The 17,636-nt window shown below is 40.9% G+C and overlaps 1 protein-coding gene across 2 annotated transcripts in view; it reads left to right on the forward strand.

Moving 5' to 3' along the window:
* The window catches only part of SOS1 (sodium proton exchanger, putative (NHX7) (SOS1)), a 150,778-nt gene extending 133,469 nt beyond the window's left edge, over positions 1-17,309 (forward strand). For both annotated transcript variants that reach the window (XM_088941527.1, XM_088941526.1), the window contains 2 exons: positions 16,385-16,671; positions 16,761-17,309. In XM_088941527.1, the coding sequence (XP_088797653.1) occupies positions 16,385-16,671; positions 16,761-17,081 (608 nt within the window). In that variant the 3' untranslated portion in view covers positions 17,082-17,309. The remainder of the gene's footprint in view (positions 1-16,384; positions 16,672-16,760) is intronic.
* Positions 17,310-17,636: the final 327 nt, after the last annotated feature.

Genomic DNA, 17,636 nt, shown 5'->3' on the forward strand with positions numbered 1-17,636 from the left:
TACCCTACTTTCTTCATGGCCAAACAAAGTCTCTCAAACCATGCCCGGGGAGATTGCTTCAAACCATATAATGCATTCCTTAGTTTACATACCTTCTTTCCAACATCATATCCAGGTGGGGGTTCCATGAATACCTCTTCATGATGATCACCATTTAGGAAGGCATTCTTCACATCCAACTGATGAAGTTCCCTAGAGAATTTTGCTGCTAGTGATAGTAGAACCCTGATTGTGTTGAGCTTTGCTACTGGGGCAAAGGTTTCCTTGTAGTCAATTCCTTCCTTTTGTGTAAATCCCTTTGCCACAAGTCTGGCCTTGTACCTCTCAATTGACCCATCTTCCCTGTGCTTTACTGTGAATACCCACTTGCACCTAACAGTGCCTTCCCCCTCTAGCAGGTCCACCAATTCCCACATCCTTGCTTTCATTAGGGCTTTCATCTCCTCATTCATGGCTTCTTTCCACCTTGGATCAAATGCCGCCTCTAAATACCTAGAAGGGACACATACAGAGGAAAGAGCAGACACAAAGGAATGATAGGCAGGAGATAAGTGTGAGTAAGAAACATAATCAGCTATGGGATGCCAAGTGGTACAAGAACGAACAGGCTTACGGAGAGCAATAGGAAGATCCAAATCTGAATTGAGTGAGACAGAATTACCTTGGATTGCAGAGACAGATTTATCTGAGTTCAACTGGTTGCAATCATGAGGTTGAGGGGCCTTCTTCCTTCTACTGTATGTAAGTATCTCTTTCTCTTGTTTACTGGAACCTTCAGAAGCATCAGTCGAATCTAGAGAAGTAACTGGCACAGTGGGAGTCTCACTAGGTTGACCCGGAATGTTACAGCTAGTAGTAGTGGAAGGTGATGAAATGGGAACAAGATTCCCACTTGCTGTGTGGCCTCTATGTTGCCTTTTGTCCTTTCTCAGAGCAGCTAGCTTCAGATGAGGGTACAAGACCCAACATTTCTCCTTTGTGTGTTTCTCACCACCAAAATGGGTACACTTGAGGGACTTCTTGTCTAAAAATCTATTCCCCTTAGTGGAGACTAAGGCTGAATGTTCTCCAGGTAGTTCTGTTGACAGTGTCTGGGAGTCAAATTGCATCTCCTTTCTCCTTACTTCTTCATTCCTCACCAGGTAGTAGACATGGTGAAGCTCAGGTAATTCATCTCTCCCTAGAATTTGTGACCTTATACCTTCATATACAGGGTCAAGACCCGCCAGAAACTTGAAGGCTCTACCCTCCTCAATCTGCTTGTCATGCCTCCCCTTATCATTGGCATTTTCCCAATCCAAAATCAAGTGGTGGTCAAGCTCTTCCCAGAGGCCTTCCAATGTTACAAAGTAGGTTGCCATGGACATGTCTTCTTGCCTTAAGGCTGCAATGTCTTGGTTCAGCCTGTAGATTCTAGCATTGTTCTTTTTCTGGCCATATGTCAGATACTTTCTCCCAAATTTTAGCAGTTGTGGGGAAGTGATGGACAGTTCTGGCCACCCTAGGAGTCATAGAGGCCAGCAACCAAGGCATGATTGTGGCATTTTCCTTGTGCCACACAGTGTATTCAAGACTGCCAATTTCTGGTTGTTTCTTGTCTCCATCCAAATAGTCTGTGAGCTCACGAGAGGTAATGAACAGTATTGCGGAGACGGACCACTCTCTGAAGTTGTACTCATCCAGCAGCACACTTGTAATCTGCAAGCTGTGTAGATTAGGGTTTTCCAGGTTTGAGGACCTTGTGACAAGTCTGTTATATCTAGAGGAAACTTCACCGGATAGTGAGGACTTCCTGACTTCAGTCCAAGAGTTGTTCACAGTACTATAGGTGGTTCTGTTAAGGACTGGCTGAAGTGGTCACAGTGTTCACAGTGCTGGTAGAAGTGTTTACAGTTCGGGTATAGTAGCAAGTAAGGTTTGTAACTGAACCAATTCACAGTGCTAGTAAAAGTTTAAGACTGCAACTGTGTAGTGCAGAAGTAGGGCTGATAACTGACCTGAAGAAAAAATCTGTAACTGAAGTTGCCACAGCATTGTGAGAGTCTTGCTGATGCACCGAAGCTGCAACTGTAGAAGAAGCTAAGTCTTTACCACTTGTTCTGCACAAGTCTTGCTGGAGCACGAAGCTGCAACTGTAGAGGAAGCTCTCCCACTTTCGGCTAGTGCTAGGACTGCTGAATCAGTCCTCAACAAGGTCTGTCCTATACAGACCTCTCTTAGTAGCCCAATAGCTAGTACTTGCTGGAAATAATCTAGTAGGACATCTACTTCTGGGTCTTAGTTCCCTTGAGTCCTACAACCAAGAGAAACCCTAGGTTCGAACTTGCTTTTACTCTCTTACACTCCTAGGTCTTTACTGCAACAACCCTGAAAAGGAAGAGAGAAGATGAAAAGACAGCAAGAGAAGAGAGTCCGCCTGCTGAAACCAGGAAGGAGCTAATGCTCTGATACCATGTAATCTGAAGAGCTATACTCGAAGTAGCAAGGAAGAGAAGAGAACCACAGAACTGAAGAGAATGTCGAACTGTACTAGCCAGTCGACCAGTCCTTTATTTATAGATGAATATAGTACAAGGTACAAGAAATTACTGGGATGCCCCTGATTAGTGATGGGACACCCAGATGACTTAAATCATACAGGATTAGGCCCATTAACACAGGCCCAGTTACAAGATAAGTTAAACATAAGAATGGGCTAATAAGAACTCTTATCAGCCAAACATCACTCTAACATTCTAACAGGATCAATACTCAACTTGTTATTTGGTTCCATGGGTGATTCAACTAGTTTGGCACCCAACAACCTTGTTTCTTCAAGTAAATCAAGCACATACTTTTTTTTGCACAAGTTAATATCATGCCTTGACCTTGCAACTTCTATTCCCAAGAAACATTTTAGTTTACCCAAATCTTTTGTGTAGAACTGATCATGTAGATAGATCTACCTCTAACTTCTTCCTTGGTACTGCCTTGGTGAGGATATCCATGAGCTGCATGTTGGATGTGATATACGGGAGACACTTCTTGTGATGAGACCCTCTCTCACACAAAATGTCGATCAACTTCAATGTGTTTAGTTCTGTCATGCTGCACCGGATTGTGGGCTATATTAATAGCCGCCTGATTATCACAATACAGCATCAAGGGCTTCTCATAATCAATACCCAACTATTCAAGTAGTGATCTGAGCCATAAGATTTCAGCCACTCTGTTAGCCATTGACCTATACTCAGCTTCAGCACTAGAGCTGGAAACAACACTCTGATTCTTACTCCTCCAAGAGATAAGGTTACCTCCCACAAGGGCACAATAGCCAGAGGTAGACCTCCTGTCATCAACACTCCCAGCCCAATCGGCATCTGTATAGACCTCCACCTTCATGTCATTATTGTTCTTGAACAATATACCTCTACCCGGGCATCTCTTTAAGTATGTTAATATTCTCTCTGCTGCAAGAAGATGTGTAGTTCTAGGGGAATGCATGTACTGGCTGACAACACTAACTGCATAACTGATATCTAGCCGAGTGAGGCAGTGATATAGCTTTCAACCAACCGTTGGAACATAACTATGTCTACAAGAGGCTCCCTGCCCTCTGCATTAATCTTGTGATTCTGTTCAATGGGTGTATTAGTAGGCTTAACACCTAACTTTCCAGTTTTTGCCAACAGATCCAGAACATATTTTCTCTGAGAGATAAAGATCCCTTGTTTAGATCTAGCAACCTCAATACCCAAAAAACACCGTAGTGTACCAAGGTCTTTCACCTCAAACTCTTGATGAAGGAGTTGTTTGAGGGACTCAATCTCACTACTACTATTTCCTATCACTACAATATCATCCACATACACAGCAAGCAGGGTCAGAGAGGAGTCCACCCTCTTAATGAACAGTGTATGATCTGACTAGGCCTGTACATAACCGAATTTTCCAAGGACTAGTCTGAATCTATCAAAACAAGCTCTAGGTGACTGCTTCAAACCATACAATGCCTTGTTCAGTCGGCAAACCTTCTTACCTGTCTCTGTATCATAGAATCCAGGAAGCAACTGCATGTAGACCTCTTCTTGTAAGTCTCCATTCAGAAAAGCATTTTTAACATCCATCTGGAACAAGGGCCAAGAATAACTTGTTGTAAGGGATAACAAAACTCGGATGGTGGTCATCTTGGCTACTGGGGCAAAGGTCTCCAAGTAGTCTATACCATAAGTCTGGGCGAACCCCTTTGCAACCAGCCGGGTTTTGTACCTTTCAATGGAGCCATCAGCATTATGCTTTACAGTAAATACCCATCTACATCCAACCGGTTTCTTTCCTTTGGTTAGGTCAACTAGCGCCCAAGTATTATTTTTCAATAGGACATCCATTTCAACTTGCATTGCATCTTTCCACTTTGGAACTAATAAGGCTTCTTGCATTGTTCTTGGAATAGGGACATTGGCAATGGAAGTGAGATAGGACCGGTAAGAGGGAGATAGGCGATCATAGGATAAAAACTGGGAAATGCAGTGAGCTGTAGATGTGATGCAATGTTTTTCCCTTTGCGGACGGCAATAGGGAAGTCAAGTTCATCCGTAGGAGGTAAAGGAATAGTGGGTGTCTCAGTGGGCTCTGGGACTGTAATACCTGGATCTGAAGCCACAGAAGGAACTGGGACTGGCTTGGACTGCCGAGGACTGGGATCAACCCGCCTGCATCGCCTGTGGTAGACTCTCAACTCCTAATCCCTCTGACCACCCTCACCATTATAGCCTTCATCGCCCAATGGAATAGTTTAAGGAACAGCCCCACTCCCACTGCGCTCCCCCTGAGGAAAAAGACCCAAATCCCCACTCTCACTACTCTCCCCCCGAGGAGAAACCCTAGGATAAAAGGGTGTCTCCTCAAACAAGGTGACATCCATGGAGACAAACTTCTTCCTCGAAACAAAATTATAACAGCAATAACCCTTTTGAGCTTGTGCATAGCCAAAGAAAATGCATTTGGAGGCCTTAGGGTCAAACTTGGAATGATGGGGCCTGAGAAGCTAAACGAAATGGGTACAACCAAAGGTTTTAAGGGGAATGGTAAACAACTCCTCGTCTGGGTATAGAAGGGGCAAAGGGGTTTTCATATCAAGAACCTGGGAAGGAACCCGATTAATGAGATATACTGTCGTGAGGATGGCATCACCCCAGAAGCGAATAGGTACATTGGAGGTAAACATAATGCTTCTAACCACCTCCAAGATGTGCCTATTCTTCCTTTTGGCAACTCCGTTCTACTATGGTGTATGAGGGCAAGTACTCTGGTGAATAACTCTATGATGAAGGAGGTAGGAGGTCAATGGCTTAGCAAAGTATTCCTTTGCATTATCAGATCTAAGAACTTTGATCTTGGCCCCAAACTGGGTTAAAATCATCTAATGGAAGTTTTGGGTTGGAGCAGGAACCTCATTTCGAGAACGCATAAGGTAGACCCAAGAAAAACGGGTATGGTCATCAACAAACAACAGAAAATATCTGTACCCACCCATAGAAGGAATGTGATATGGCCCCCAAACATCAGTATGCACAATATCAAAAGAATAATTACTCCTTTTAATACTCAAAGAATAAGATGTTCTACAATGTTTGGCAAGCTCACAACTCTCACATCTCAACTTTGACAACTCAACAGACTCAAATAAAGCAAGAAACTGACTCTTCAATGACCGGAAAGATAAATGACCTAATTGGTTATGCCAAAGCATAACCGGACTCACAATTAGATAGATCCCATTCATCTCACGGCCAGTCCCAATCACCTTCCTTGTCTCCAAGTCCTGAAAAACACATCGGTCAGGGAAAAAGATTACTGAACAGTTCATATGTTTGGTAATACTACTGACTGAAAGCAGGTTAGTATCAAGCTTAGGAACATGCAAGACCGAAGATAGAGAGATAGTATCCGATAACTTGATCTCACCCTTGCTAGAAATGGGAACAAGAGAGCCATCAGCAATGGATACTCTATCTCTACTGGAGGACAAGTGATAAGTAGTGAACAATGATGGCAAGCTAGTCATATGGTCGAATGCACCTGAATCTATTACCCAACAGTGTTCAGTATTACCTAGAGCTGAAGCATGGTAAGTTGAGGCTCGAGTACCTGAATGTGCAAAGGCAAATGTGGCAGGGGTCGTAGGTGACTGAGATGGCTGAGCTGAACTCCCAACTTCCTTTTCTAACTGTATTAGGGCAGCCCGAATTGCAACTAAGGTCTCTAGGGGTGTACCTTTTGTGCCTGGCGAGGATGTTGAATCAGTATTCACAGCCACATGAGCATTACCTTTCTTATTTCTCAGTTTCGCTGGGACCAAATGAGGATGCAGCTTCCAACAAGTATCTTTTGTGTGCTTGGGTTTCTTGCAATGTTCACATACCAGGTCCCATTTATCTTCTTTCTTTCTGTCCCTTTCTGGATCACCCCCTGACTTAGGTTTAACAACTATCAGGGCTGGGGAAAGAGGCTGAGGTTGCATCATGACTTTCCGCCTGGTCTCTTCACTATGCACCAGGGAGTATGCTTGAGAGAGGGTCACACTATCTCTAGTCAGTATTTGTTGCCGCACAATGTCATATTCTGAATTCAGGCCAGCCAAGAATTCAAACACCCTATTTGTCTCGACTTGCTTTCTGTGAGTTTGTGCATCTTTGGGACTCTCCCACTCAAGGGTCTTTAGGTGATCAATCTCCTTGTTTAAGACTATTCACTTCACACTTCAGTTCATAGGCTCTGGCAACATTAAGGGTTTGGGAATAGGTTTCTTTCATAACATCCCATATCTCCTGGTTGTCTTAGCCCACAAGTAATTTCGGCTGATATGTGGCTGCATAGAATTACACAGCCATGCTATAACCAAGTAGTTTTCTTGAACCCACTTGGTGTACATCGGGTCCTCCTTGGAAGGTTCTTTCACATCTTCCAAGAGGTAGCCCAGTTTTCCCCTTCCCCCAATAGCCATCATGGCTGATTGGGCCCATTCCAAGTAGTTTGACTTGTCAAATCTCACGGTTGTAATCTGAAACCCAGTTTCAGGTATACTACCATAACTGCTGTTCCCAAGACTACCTTCTCCCTAATTTTTAAACTCCATCTTTAGTCAAGAACCAATAGATATGAACTGTTAGGGTCACTACAACAGAAAACAGCACTTGGACAGTCGATCACAATCAGAAATCAGTATGGAATCAATGTAGGTCTGATCTGAAACCAAATCTGTAATCACGGTATATGCATGAAACTAGTGCAGGTCTGATCTGAAACCAATCGGCAACCACAGTATATGCATGAAACCAGTATAAATCTGATCTGAAACCAATCGGAAATCACAGTACCAAGCAGTTTGTACAAGTTTTCACCCCCTAAAAGAGCTCGAAACCAAAAAACAGGTCTAAAACCAGCTTAGAGAGCAATCTGAGATGCTGGAACAGAATTAGGGTTTCAATCGTAGGTCTGAAATAAGTGCTCAGCCGCACTTTCCAAGCAGTCCGTACAGTTAGGTTTTGTCATAGGGTCAATGTGAAACCCTAAAACTGATCACCTCTAGGAGAAAACCCTAAAACAAGCACTTTCCAAGAGGATAACAAGAGTTCGGCCCAACAGAAAGGTTTGCCACAAGGTTAATATCAAACCCTAGAACTGAGAGAAAACCCTAAAACAGTTTGGCCGCTCCTTCTAGATAGGTCCAACCTATCTTGACTGATAGCAGCCTCTAGAAAATAAATAGGACTTACCCAGAGAATGATGTTCGCTACCTTCCAAGGTTGCCTGAACCCTAGCCTTCTCTAATTCTTCTTGATTACCAACACTTTGCAAGCCATGGCAAATCTTCAACAGCTGTGAACCTCTTCTAGTAACCTCCAAGAATCAGCCAACATATACTTCTTCATAAACTTCCAGCCCTAGATGGTTCTCATGTGGTCGGCTGGACTAGACTCTCATGAGAAACCCTAGATAGATAGCTCTGATACAAAGTAGGCGATCAAAACTGCAATCAGCCTTGAAGTAATAAATTTCAGATTAGAAAAAGTAGAAGAAAAGAAGAGAAAGGGAGAGAAGAGAGGAGAAGAACTGGAGAAACAAAGGTTGAAAGAAGGGACAGATTTTCAATGATCTGCCGCCGCCACTCTCTTAGTATTTATAGGTTATGTTCAGTACATAGCGAAAAGGACAGATCTGCCCTTAGTACTTACATGACAAATAAAGCAAATAAAAACTGAAATAAATAACAACTGAAATAACAAACTGACCACCAACTGACACTACCATGACTAAAACAAATAATTACACATACTGTCCTACGAACACAGTGGGAACCACAGCTGTGGGGCCCACACCAATGTTCTCTACACAAACTATACATCCTCCCCCTGAGCAACAAACCCTAGTAATTGCTCCATATATACCTCATCAACAAGATCACCATGTAAGAAGGCATTTTTTATGTCAAGCTATAAGAGGGGCCAATCATACATCGCTACTAAAGAAATCAATGCCCGAACTGAACCTTAGCCACAGGAGAAAATGTCTCCCTATAGTCAACACCATATAGCTGAGAATAGCCTTTGGCTACTAACCTGGCTTTCAACAGTTCCACATTGCCATCTGGAAGATATTTTATTGTGTATACCCACTTATATCCAATAACATTCTTACCAAGAGGGAGAGGGGGTAAGTTCCCACAGCTAGCGGCCACCCTGGAGAGGCAATGGCTTCTTGGACATTCTTAGGAATTAAGATAGATGATAGCAAAGATATAAACCATCAATGAGAAGTAGAAAAGTGAGTAACACAAACGTAATGGGAAATAGGATGAGATGTACAACTACATCTAACTTTCCGCAATACAATAGGAACATCAACGTCAAAAGGAGGAGATACAACTGCAGGATCCGTCAATGAGGGCTGAACTAGAGGAGGGGCTGGTGCTTTTCTATGAGTATACACTTGTGTGATTAGTGGCCTTTCAGTATTAACATGCACTAGAGAAGACAACAGTTGAGACACAATAGGAACTGTAGGAAGGGGGTCCTCAACTAGAACTAGAAGAGGAAACATAGGAGCAGGTGGAGGAACATCAAAACTAGAAAGGAATGGAACATACTTAAGGAAAGTGACATAAAAACACACAAAGGACCGATGAGAGCTAGCGTTGTAACACTTATACCCTTTTTGGGTTTTAGAGTAGCCAAGAAAGATGCATTTTATAGCACACGCATCTAACTTGTCTAGTCTAGGCCCTAAATTCTGAACAAAACAAACATAACCCAAGACTCTAGGATTAAGAGGGAGTAGAGAAAGAGTAGGGAGCAAGACTGAGAAAGGAGACTAACTTCCAAGGATAGACACGGGCATCCGATTGACTCGAAAACATGATGTAAGGACAGAATCACTCCAAAAATGCTTTGGAATATTCATATCAAGCATAATAGACCAAGCAGTTTCAAGTAAGTGTCGGTTCTTCCGTTCAGCCACGCCATTATATTGTGGGGTATAAGAACAAGAAGTTTGGTGAATTACCCCATGGTACTCTAAGTATTGCTGAAATCTGCTTCTGAAACAAAGGACCCACAGCTGAAATCTAATGGCAGCCACTAAACAGTTCAAAAAACCAGTCCAAAAACACTGCTGAAATCCTCTAGCAATAGTCAAACCATCCAGGAAATTGGACTTCAACCAAACAGTTCAAAAAACAGTCCAGAAATAACAACTACACTGCTGAAATCCTCCAGCAGCACTCAAACCGTCCAGGAATAGTCCAAAAAATTACACTTCATTTATCATTGGTCTATGCACAACACACATCAACCAAGCACAGCACATACCTGTGACAAAAAAGGGAATCACACATCCCTGTACAGCACCTGTACGAAGGTGCAGTTCCAAGACCGAGTGTTCACAGCATCAGCCAAAAGAAAGATAGCCTTCACAGCATCGGCCCCCTCCTACTAGGGTTACCTTGGTGCTATGACCAAAGAAGAACCCAGAAAAAAAAAAAAAAAAAAAAAAAAAAACAGCAATGGTTGATGGTTCTGATCAGTCCGGTTAGGGTTTCTGCCTTCACTGTCCAAGAGTCAGAAAACTGGGTGGAAGGAATGTGATTCAGAGGAGAAAATAGATTCCTATCGCCTAGAGTTATGCTCTGATACCATCTTTTCTTTCCAGAAGAGAGAGAGGAGAGAAGAGAGAAGAGAGATACGAAAAGAAGAGAAGAGAAAAAGTGTTTAAGAGTCAAAAAACTGAAGCTGGTGGCTCCCAGCTTCCTATTTGTATTAACATGATGTAAAATAAAAGAAACAATAATTACAAGCATGCCCCTAGTGGCCCACCATAATAATAAGAGCTTAAACAAAGAAAAGAACATGCTGACAGCAACCTAGACTGAACAGCACCCTAACAGCAGAAATAAAAAAACTAATTCTAACAACATGCACTGGAGAAGACAACGATTGAGACACACAAATGACCAATGAGAGCTAGCATTGTAACACTTATACCCTTTTTGGGTTTTAGAGTAGCCAAGAAAGATGCATTTTGTAGCATGTGCATCTAACTTGTCTAGCCCAGGCCCTAAATTCTGAACAAAACAAACACAACCCAAGACTTTGGGAGTAAAAGGGAATGGAGAAAGAGTAGGGAACAAAACTGAGAAAGGAGACTAACTTCCAAGGATAGACATGGGCACCCAATTGATGAGAAAACATGATGTAAGGACAGAGTCACTCCAAAAATGCTTTGGAATATTCGTATCAAGCGTAAGAGACCGAGCAGTTTCAAGTAAGTGTCAGTTCTTCCGTTCAGCCACGCCATTCTGTTGTTGGGTATAAGAACAAGAAGTTTGGTGAATTACCCCATGGTACTCTAAGCATTGCTGAAATGGTGTTGAGGTGTATTCTTTTGCATTGTCTGAGCAAAGAATTCTAATATGAATATCAAATTGGGTACAAATTTTAGCATGAAACTTTTGGAAAATAGAGAACAATTCACTTCTGTCTTTCATAAGATAAATCCATGTCATCCTTGAATAATCATCAACAAAAATTACAAAGATCTTGTAGCCATTGTACAACACTACTTTATTTGGACCCCAAACATCTGAATGAATTAAAGAAAAATGACTCAAAGCATGACTATCAACTCTATGACTAAAAGAGAATTTATGGTGTTTCCCAAGCTGACATGACTCACAATCAACGATAGAAGACGACTTAAAGACGGAACCAGTAACTTCAGGGCCTTGAACAATGGATGACCAAATTTGTAGTGCCATTGGAGAGGAGTAAGAGAGGACTAAAGAACTACTTTCGGACCACCACCATCAAGGTAATACAATCCACTTGCCTCATGCCCTCCACCAATCTTCATCCTCGTCTTGAGATCCTGAAACGCACAAGAAGAGGGATAAAAGGTTATAGAACAATTAAGTGACTTGGTTAATCTACTAATAGGCATAAGGTTGAAGGGAAACTTGGGTACATATAAGACAAAGGATAAAGATAAAGAAGTAAGATCAACATCACCATCACTACAAATGGGAGAGGTAGAACCATTAATAGGGTAACTATTTGGGATGTGGAAGACTGAGAAAGTGAAGAAAACACACTTGGAGTCCTAGTCATATAATTAGAGGCTCTAGAGTCAATAATCTAGTGTGAGCGTTTGGATGCCAAGCAAGCCATACCTAAATGTGCAAGAGTAGCGGTATTCTACTAAGAGGATGTTTGAAGAAACTTCTCATACTCCTCACGTGGAACACTCACCATTTCCTTCCTATAAGCACTTGTAGATATGGAGGGTGTTTGATCAGCTTGCTAGTTCTCTCTAACTATACCACCACCATTAGTCATAGCATGATTGGCCTAGGTGTTGGGTGGACTATGTAAGTCATAACAGAAGTTAATAGTATACCCCTCTAATCCACAATATGTGCACCTCCCAGTACCAGTACTTGGAGTCCTAGTCATATGATTAGAGGCTCTAGAGTCAATAATCCAGTGTGAGCGTTTGGATGCCAAGCAAGCCATACCTAAATGTGCAAGAGTAGTAGTATTCTGCTGAGAGGATTTTTAAAGAAACTTCTCATACTCCTCACGTGGAACACTCACCATTTCCTTCCTATAAGCACCTTAGATATGAAGGGCGTTTGATCAGATTGCTGGTTCTCTCTAACTATACCACCACAATTAGTCACAGCATGATTGGCCCAGGTGTTGGGTTGACTATGTAAGTCATAACAGAAGTTAACAGTATACCCCTCTAATCCACAATATGTGCACCTCCTAGTACCAGTACTTCATCCTCTACCACGACCTCCCCTTGAATCTCGACCTCCACTGTGACCACCAGTATGGTTGAACATAGGACCACCTCGAGTCCCTAGAAATCCATGACCACCTTCACAACCTCTCCCTCTTGTCACCACAAAACCAGACCTGTGCAAGAGAGAGGAAGGCTCTATAGGTCCAATAGAAATCCTCCAGAGTCGGGCAAATACCTCCTCAAGAGGAGGGAGAACAGGTCCACCTAATATTTGTTCTCGAACAGCTTCATATTCATATTTTAAACCCACCAAAATCCTTGTCACATCAAGCTCTCGTTGTTGCTGCTGAATTTTAACCTCTAGAGTCAAAGGGTGATACACATTAAGCTCATTGTGGAGTTTTCTCATTCTTGCATATTACTTTTTTGAACTTTGATTTCCCTACTTCAAGTTAAAGTACTCTTGATATAGTTAGTATACTCTAGTAGTGTTATCTTGGCCATGATAAAGTTTCTTAGCATGACCCCAAATCTCCTTAGTTGTATCCAAGAACATAAAATTCACACTAATTTTAAGCTTCATGCTATTCAACAACCAGGTCATAATCTATGCATCCTCTCCTATGCCCACTTACTAAACCCTGGAGAGGTAGAAGAGGGTTTCTCCTCTCTCACATGTTTCACTTTCTTCTTGGCTCTCAAGAACATTTCCACTGATTTAGCCCATGGCACATAGTTCTCACCGTTTAATTTGATAGAGTTCATTTGAACATTTAGGTAATCAGGGGAAATCATAACACCAGTCTTATTATCACTACCCTCTCCAGTTGCCATTATAACAAAATCACCACACACCAAAAAAAATTCAACTACGAGAGACAAAAGTCACTCCTCACTATTCATCACTACACACACACCACACAATAAAACACTGTTGTTATGACACTGCTGCTGTCATAGGTTCAGCACCAGAAAACCCTAGTATAACCACACATATTCAGACATAAACAGAGAGAAAATAGAGAGAACACACTACACTATCAACCGACTAGAGGTTCTATTCACACCTGTCCACAACCAGCCCTCTTCGAGTCATTGATTAAAGGCTTTCTAGCAAACCACAACAATGACCACCACCACAGCAAATGGAGGCATAGTTACCTCCAAGAAGGAAAAACAACCACACCTTATCGATCCTCCAATTCATTTGGGAGTTATTTCAAAAAGTTCTGATATGGCAATCCTAAGAGGAAGGAAGAAGAGAACAAAAAAAAAAACCAAGTTCTAGACTGATTTTCTAGTGCTCTGATACCATGTGAACGATTCAATTAACACTAGTTCAGTCCTAGGTCTGAGATAAGTAAGAAGGAAAGAAGAAGAAGAAGAAGAGAAAGAAGAGTAGAGAAGGAGAAAGGGTTCGGTCTGAGAAGAGGTAAAGTCACCCTCTCTCAGCCGACCCACTTTATATTTATACTCTTTGTATTAGATTACAAAAGACAAATCTGCCTCTCATTAAGTATGGAACATACAACTTAAACCCAGACAAAATAGACAACTCAACCTTAATTAGTAGGCAAATGACTTAACTACCTTTGTGCTGTTGATTGTAACAGTTAGTGAACTCTATGTAGTTGCACATAAGTAAGCATTACCTGTGGAAGAACTCTACCAAGGAGGTGTGGGATAGTGTGACTAAAACCTATTCTCAGAAAATCAATGTGGCCAGAGTATATAAATTAAGGAATGATGTGAACAATATACAACAGGGGGAAAACCACTGGCATTGTATTATTCTATGCTGAGATCTTTCATCATTATCATCACCATCCATGCCTTTTCACAACTATTGGGATTGGCTACATGAATCCTATTTCACCAATCCATTCTATTTAAATCCATATAAATCAGCATCCATATTTGAAGTCTTTGTAGCAAGAAATTGATCTACTAGAGATCGTTGTTTGGGAAAAACTAAGGATGCAGAAACTTATAGGAAGCTGGTGGAAACAAACTGAGCGTTTGAATTTTTAACTGGTTTCAACCCTCAGTATGACATTACCATGCAGAATATACTAACTAGGAATGAGGTTTTATTGTCCCAGGCATATGCTATGGTTAGCAGTGAGGAGAGTAGGCAGAAAGTTCAGTTAGTAATTGCAGAAACCACAAACTACATCCTTCTTTTCATCAATGGTTTTATCAACTAAAGTAGAACTTCTCCTTTGGTTTCACATTGGCATGGGCATGATGATTTGTAATTGGTGCCTGGAGATGCACCTGTCATCTCTCCTCATTACTAACAAATAGTACACCTAAGACATCTCTAGCCAAAATAATTTGTTGAGTGATGTCATACTCAAGGTTGAGTCCAACCAAGAACTCAGGGCCTGTTTGGTTTGCAGGAATAGGAGTCTGGAATCGGAATCAGAATGGTCCATTCCGATTCCAACTGTTTGGTTGGGTGGACTATTCCCATTCCTAGTGGAATGGCATTCCCCCATTTGAGGGAATGGCCATTCCCTCCCCCTCCCTTGGGAATGAAGTCTCATTCCAGTTGATTCCAATTCTCATTCTGATTCCTGTCTGAACCAAACAATCTATGAGAATAGACCATTCCAATTTAGACTCTGAATGATTTTGATTCCAATTCCGACTGTGAACCAAACGGACCCTCAAAGACCTTGTTTCTCTCCATTAACTTCTCATATGTAGTTGCATTCCTAGTGCTCTCCCACACATCATTCTCTAACAAATTGATCTCCTACAACAAGGATTTTAGAGTAGAGTATTACAAGGCCAAAGGAATCTTCACATATTTTAGATTATCCACTTCATTTTTTAATTTATATGCCCTACTTACACTCATTTTCTGAGAGTAGTAGGCTTCAGTCAAATTATCCTAATACTTGTTTGGCTGATTTCATCCACAAGTAGTTTCTACTGATATGTAGTTGCATAGAACTTACTAGCCATGACATAGTCACGTAATTCTCCTACACCCACCTACTATATGAAGCATTTAAACTATCTGCTTTTTGGTACTACCAGTAAGATATCCTAATTTGTGATGACCACCAACATAAGTACATATAGACTGTGCCCACTCCAAATAATAGTTGCATAAACAGTAGCCACTGCATTAAGAGAATTCTCTATTAACCTTACAGGAACAGCCTCAAACTCCAAATTCTGCTTGAAATCAATTCCAGATTGCTTCATTGATCTAACATTCAACAAGAACAGCAATGTTTACAAAAATAAGGAAAATGAGGTGTACTAATCTCAAATCACTTGACCTACAGTCAAGTACACAAGAATTTAGGGTTTCCAAGTCAGCCCCACCAACCCTAGAACCTAGGAATTTGAGAGAAAGTCAATCTGCTCCTACCAGCCTCAAAGATGGCTTTCCGATGTGGCTATCAATCTATAAGGGTACAAAACAATCCCAAAAAACTTTGAGCACCCTCCCCAAAAGTCTCTCCCTGGTGTTCAATTCAAATCAGCTCCAATTTCTCTAACTGGTGACATCAATCGATAGTAATTGGCCACTCAAACTCTTCTACATCTTGCTGATCCTAGTAGAGTATGGGTCTTGAAAGAAGAAAAGAGAACAGCTCTGGTACCAAGATATGATTCAGACATTCAGTTCAATAAACAACCTTACAAATAACATAAAGTTTTTGCACATAAATTATGAAGAAAAGGATCAGAACAGTAGGGAAGAAAAAATAAAAAAATAAAAAAGATAAGTTAGGGAGAAGTCAAGATTGTGGGTTCATCTGTCCCCACTATGTAAATTCAATTTAACTATAAGATTAAGAAAAATGGTGTAAGTAGGCCCATTATATAATCAGCCCAATTATAAATAAAAACTACAAAAGGCTCAAACTAAATCCTCCAAAGCCCAACAACACTCAACAAAGATAACATGATCTTAATTTCTGTACAACTTTTGTTTTAATTTTCTCCATGTGTCTGTTTTATTTTACCAGAAAACTTGTTGATAGTGATGCTTGAGAAAGAGTGAACCATTTAATTGTTCATTCCAAAACCATAAGTTACATAATCCATAGTCTCAACTCCTGATTATCATTTTATCTAGGTACCAAGACTTCAAGCTTCTATCAAGGATCGTGGTATCATGTTGAGACAAGGGTGAGAGTAATGTTTTTTGACATGACAGCATTCGAGACCGAAGTGAATCTTTTAAGGTCTGCCTCATGGGTCTCACATTCAGTTGAACCCCCCAGATGTCAAAGTAGAGAACATTGTGGTCTTATGAGTTGGCCTGATCATTTCCACAACCCAAGACAACATCCAAATGGAAATCATCAACAAGAAAACAACTTGTCTGCAAGAGCAATGCAACTGGGCATCTTTGGCAGCATGGTGTGTTTGAGTTCTAAATGTGCCTTATTTTTTTATTTTCAACAATGCCTGCTCCTTCAAGTAATTTCTTTTGTTATTTTAATCAATAGGTAAGCAACATCTATAGACGTGCTCGGAGCTTTCCAAGGAGTTTTCTGTCTAAACCATCACACAGCCTGTCATATCCAAGGGTTCCAAGTAGAATACATGCTCATCCGCTTGTATCTGTCAAATCTGAAGGAGCTGCTACTGTGACCAGGAGGCTCAGAGTGAAAGATTCAAGGGGACCAAATACTATTCCCCCACTACCAAGTAAGAAAACAGATGAGAGTCATGTAATAGATGATTCAAGTGATGAATCTGGTGCTGATGATGAACTCGTCGTGAGAATTGATTCCCCTAGCAGGCTCTCTTTTCGCCAGGCTTCATAAATTCATTTTTTTCTTTTGGAGCCTAAAAAAGAATCAAAATTATAATTCATCTGAATTATTATAATATAGTGTACTGTTCTTACGTGTAAATAGTGAACCAAATAAGACAGACTGAAAAATGCCGTTTCATATGTCATTATCTAATTGACTCTACGTTGTATGAGTTAAATGCATCATGTAATATAAGCTTTTTGCTTAGCAAAATTGAATTAAAAATCAAATTTAGTATCTTTTCAATTTCCTTATAATCTACTGCTTGACCCATTACTCGATGTTTCTTTCATGATAATTTGAAAAATAAAATAAAAATTAAAAGCCAAAAGGAAGACAAAACGAATCACATTCTGCTTGATTACAACTTTATAGTGTATAAAAATTATGAGAAATTTCGAGTTCAGCTCACCTCAGGAACTTCTTAGTGTTGAAAGGAAATTATTTCAACACTATTATAAAATAGTTAGCAAGAATTTGTTAGGCATTTAAGTTTCCGATGTATTTGTAATGGATCATCTTAAGGCAAGAATTTGGCTTCCACCATCTCCCATTTATCGCAAT

This window comes from Nelumbo lutea, chromosome 4 (assembly GCF_056320005.1).
Source record: "Nelumbo lutea isolate HS-2025 chromosome 4, American lotus-T2T, whole genome shotgun sequence".
In the NCBI taxonomy this organism is placed as follows: domain Eukaryota; kingdom Viridiplantae; phylum Streptophyta; class Magnoliopsida; order Proteales; family Nelumbonaceae; genus Nelumbo; species Nelumbo lutea.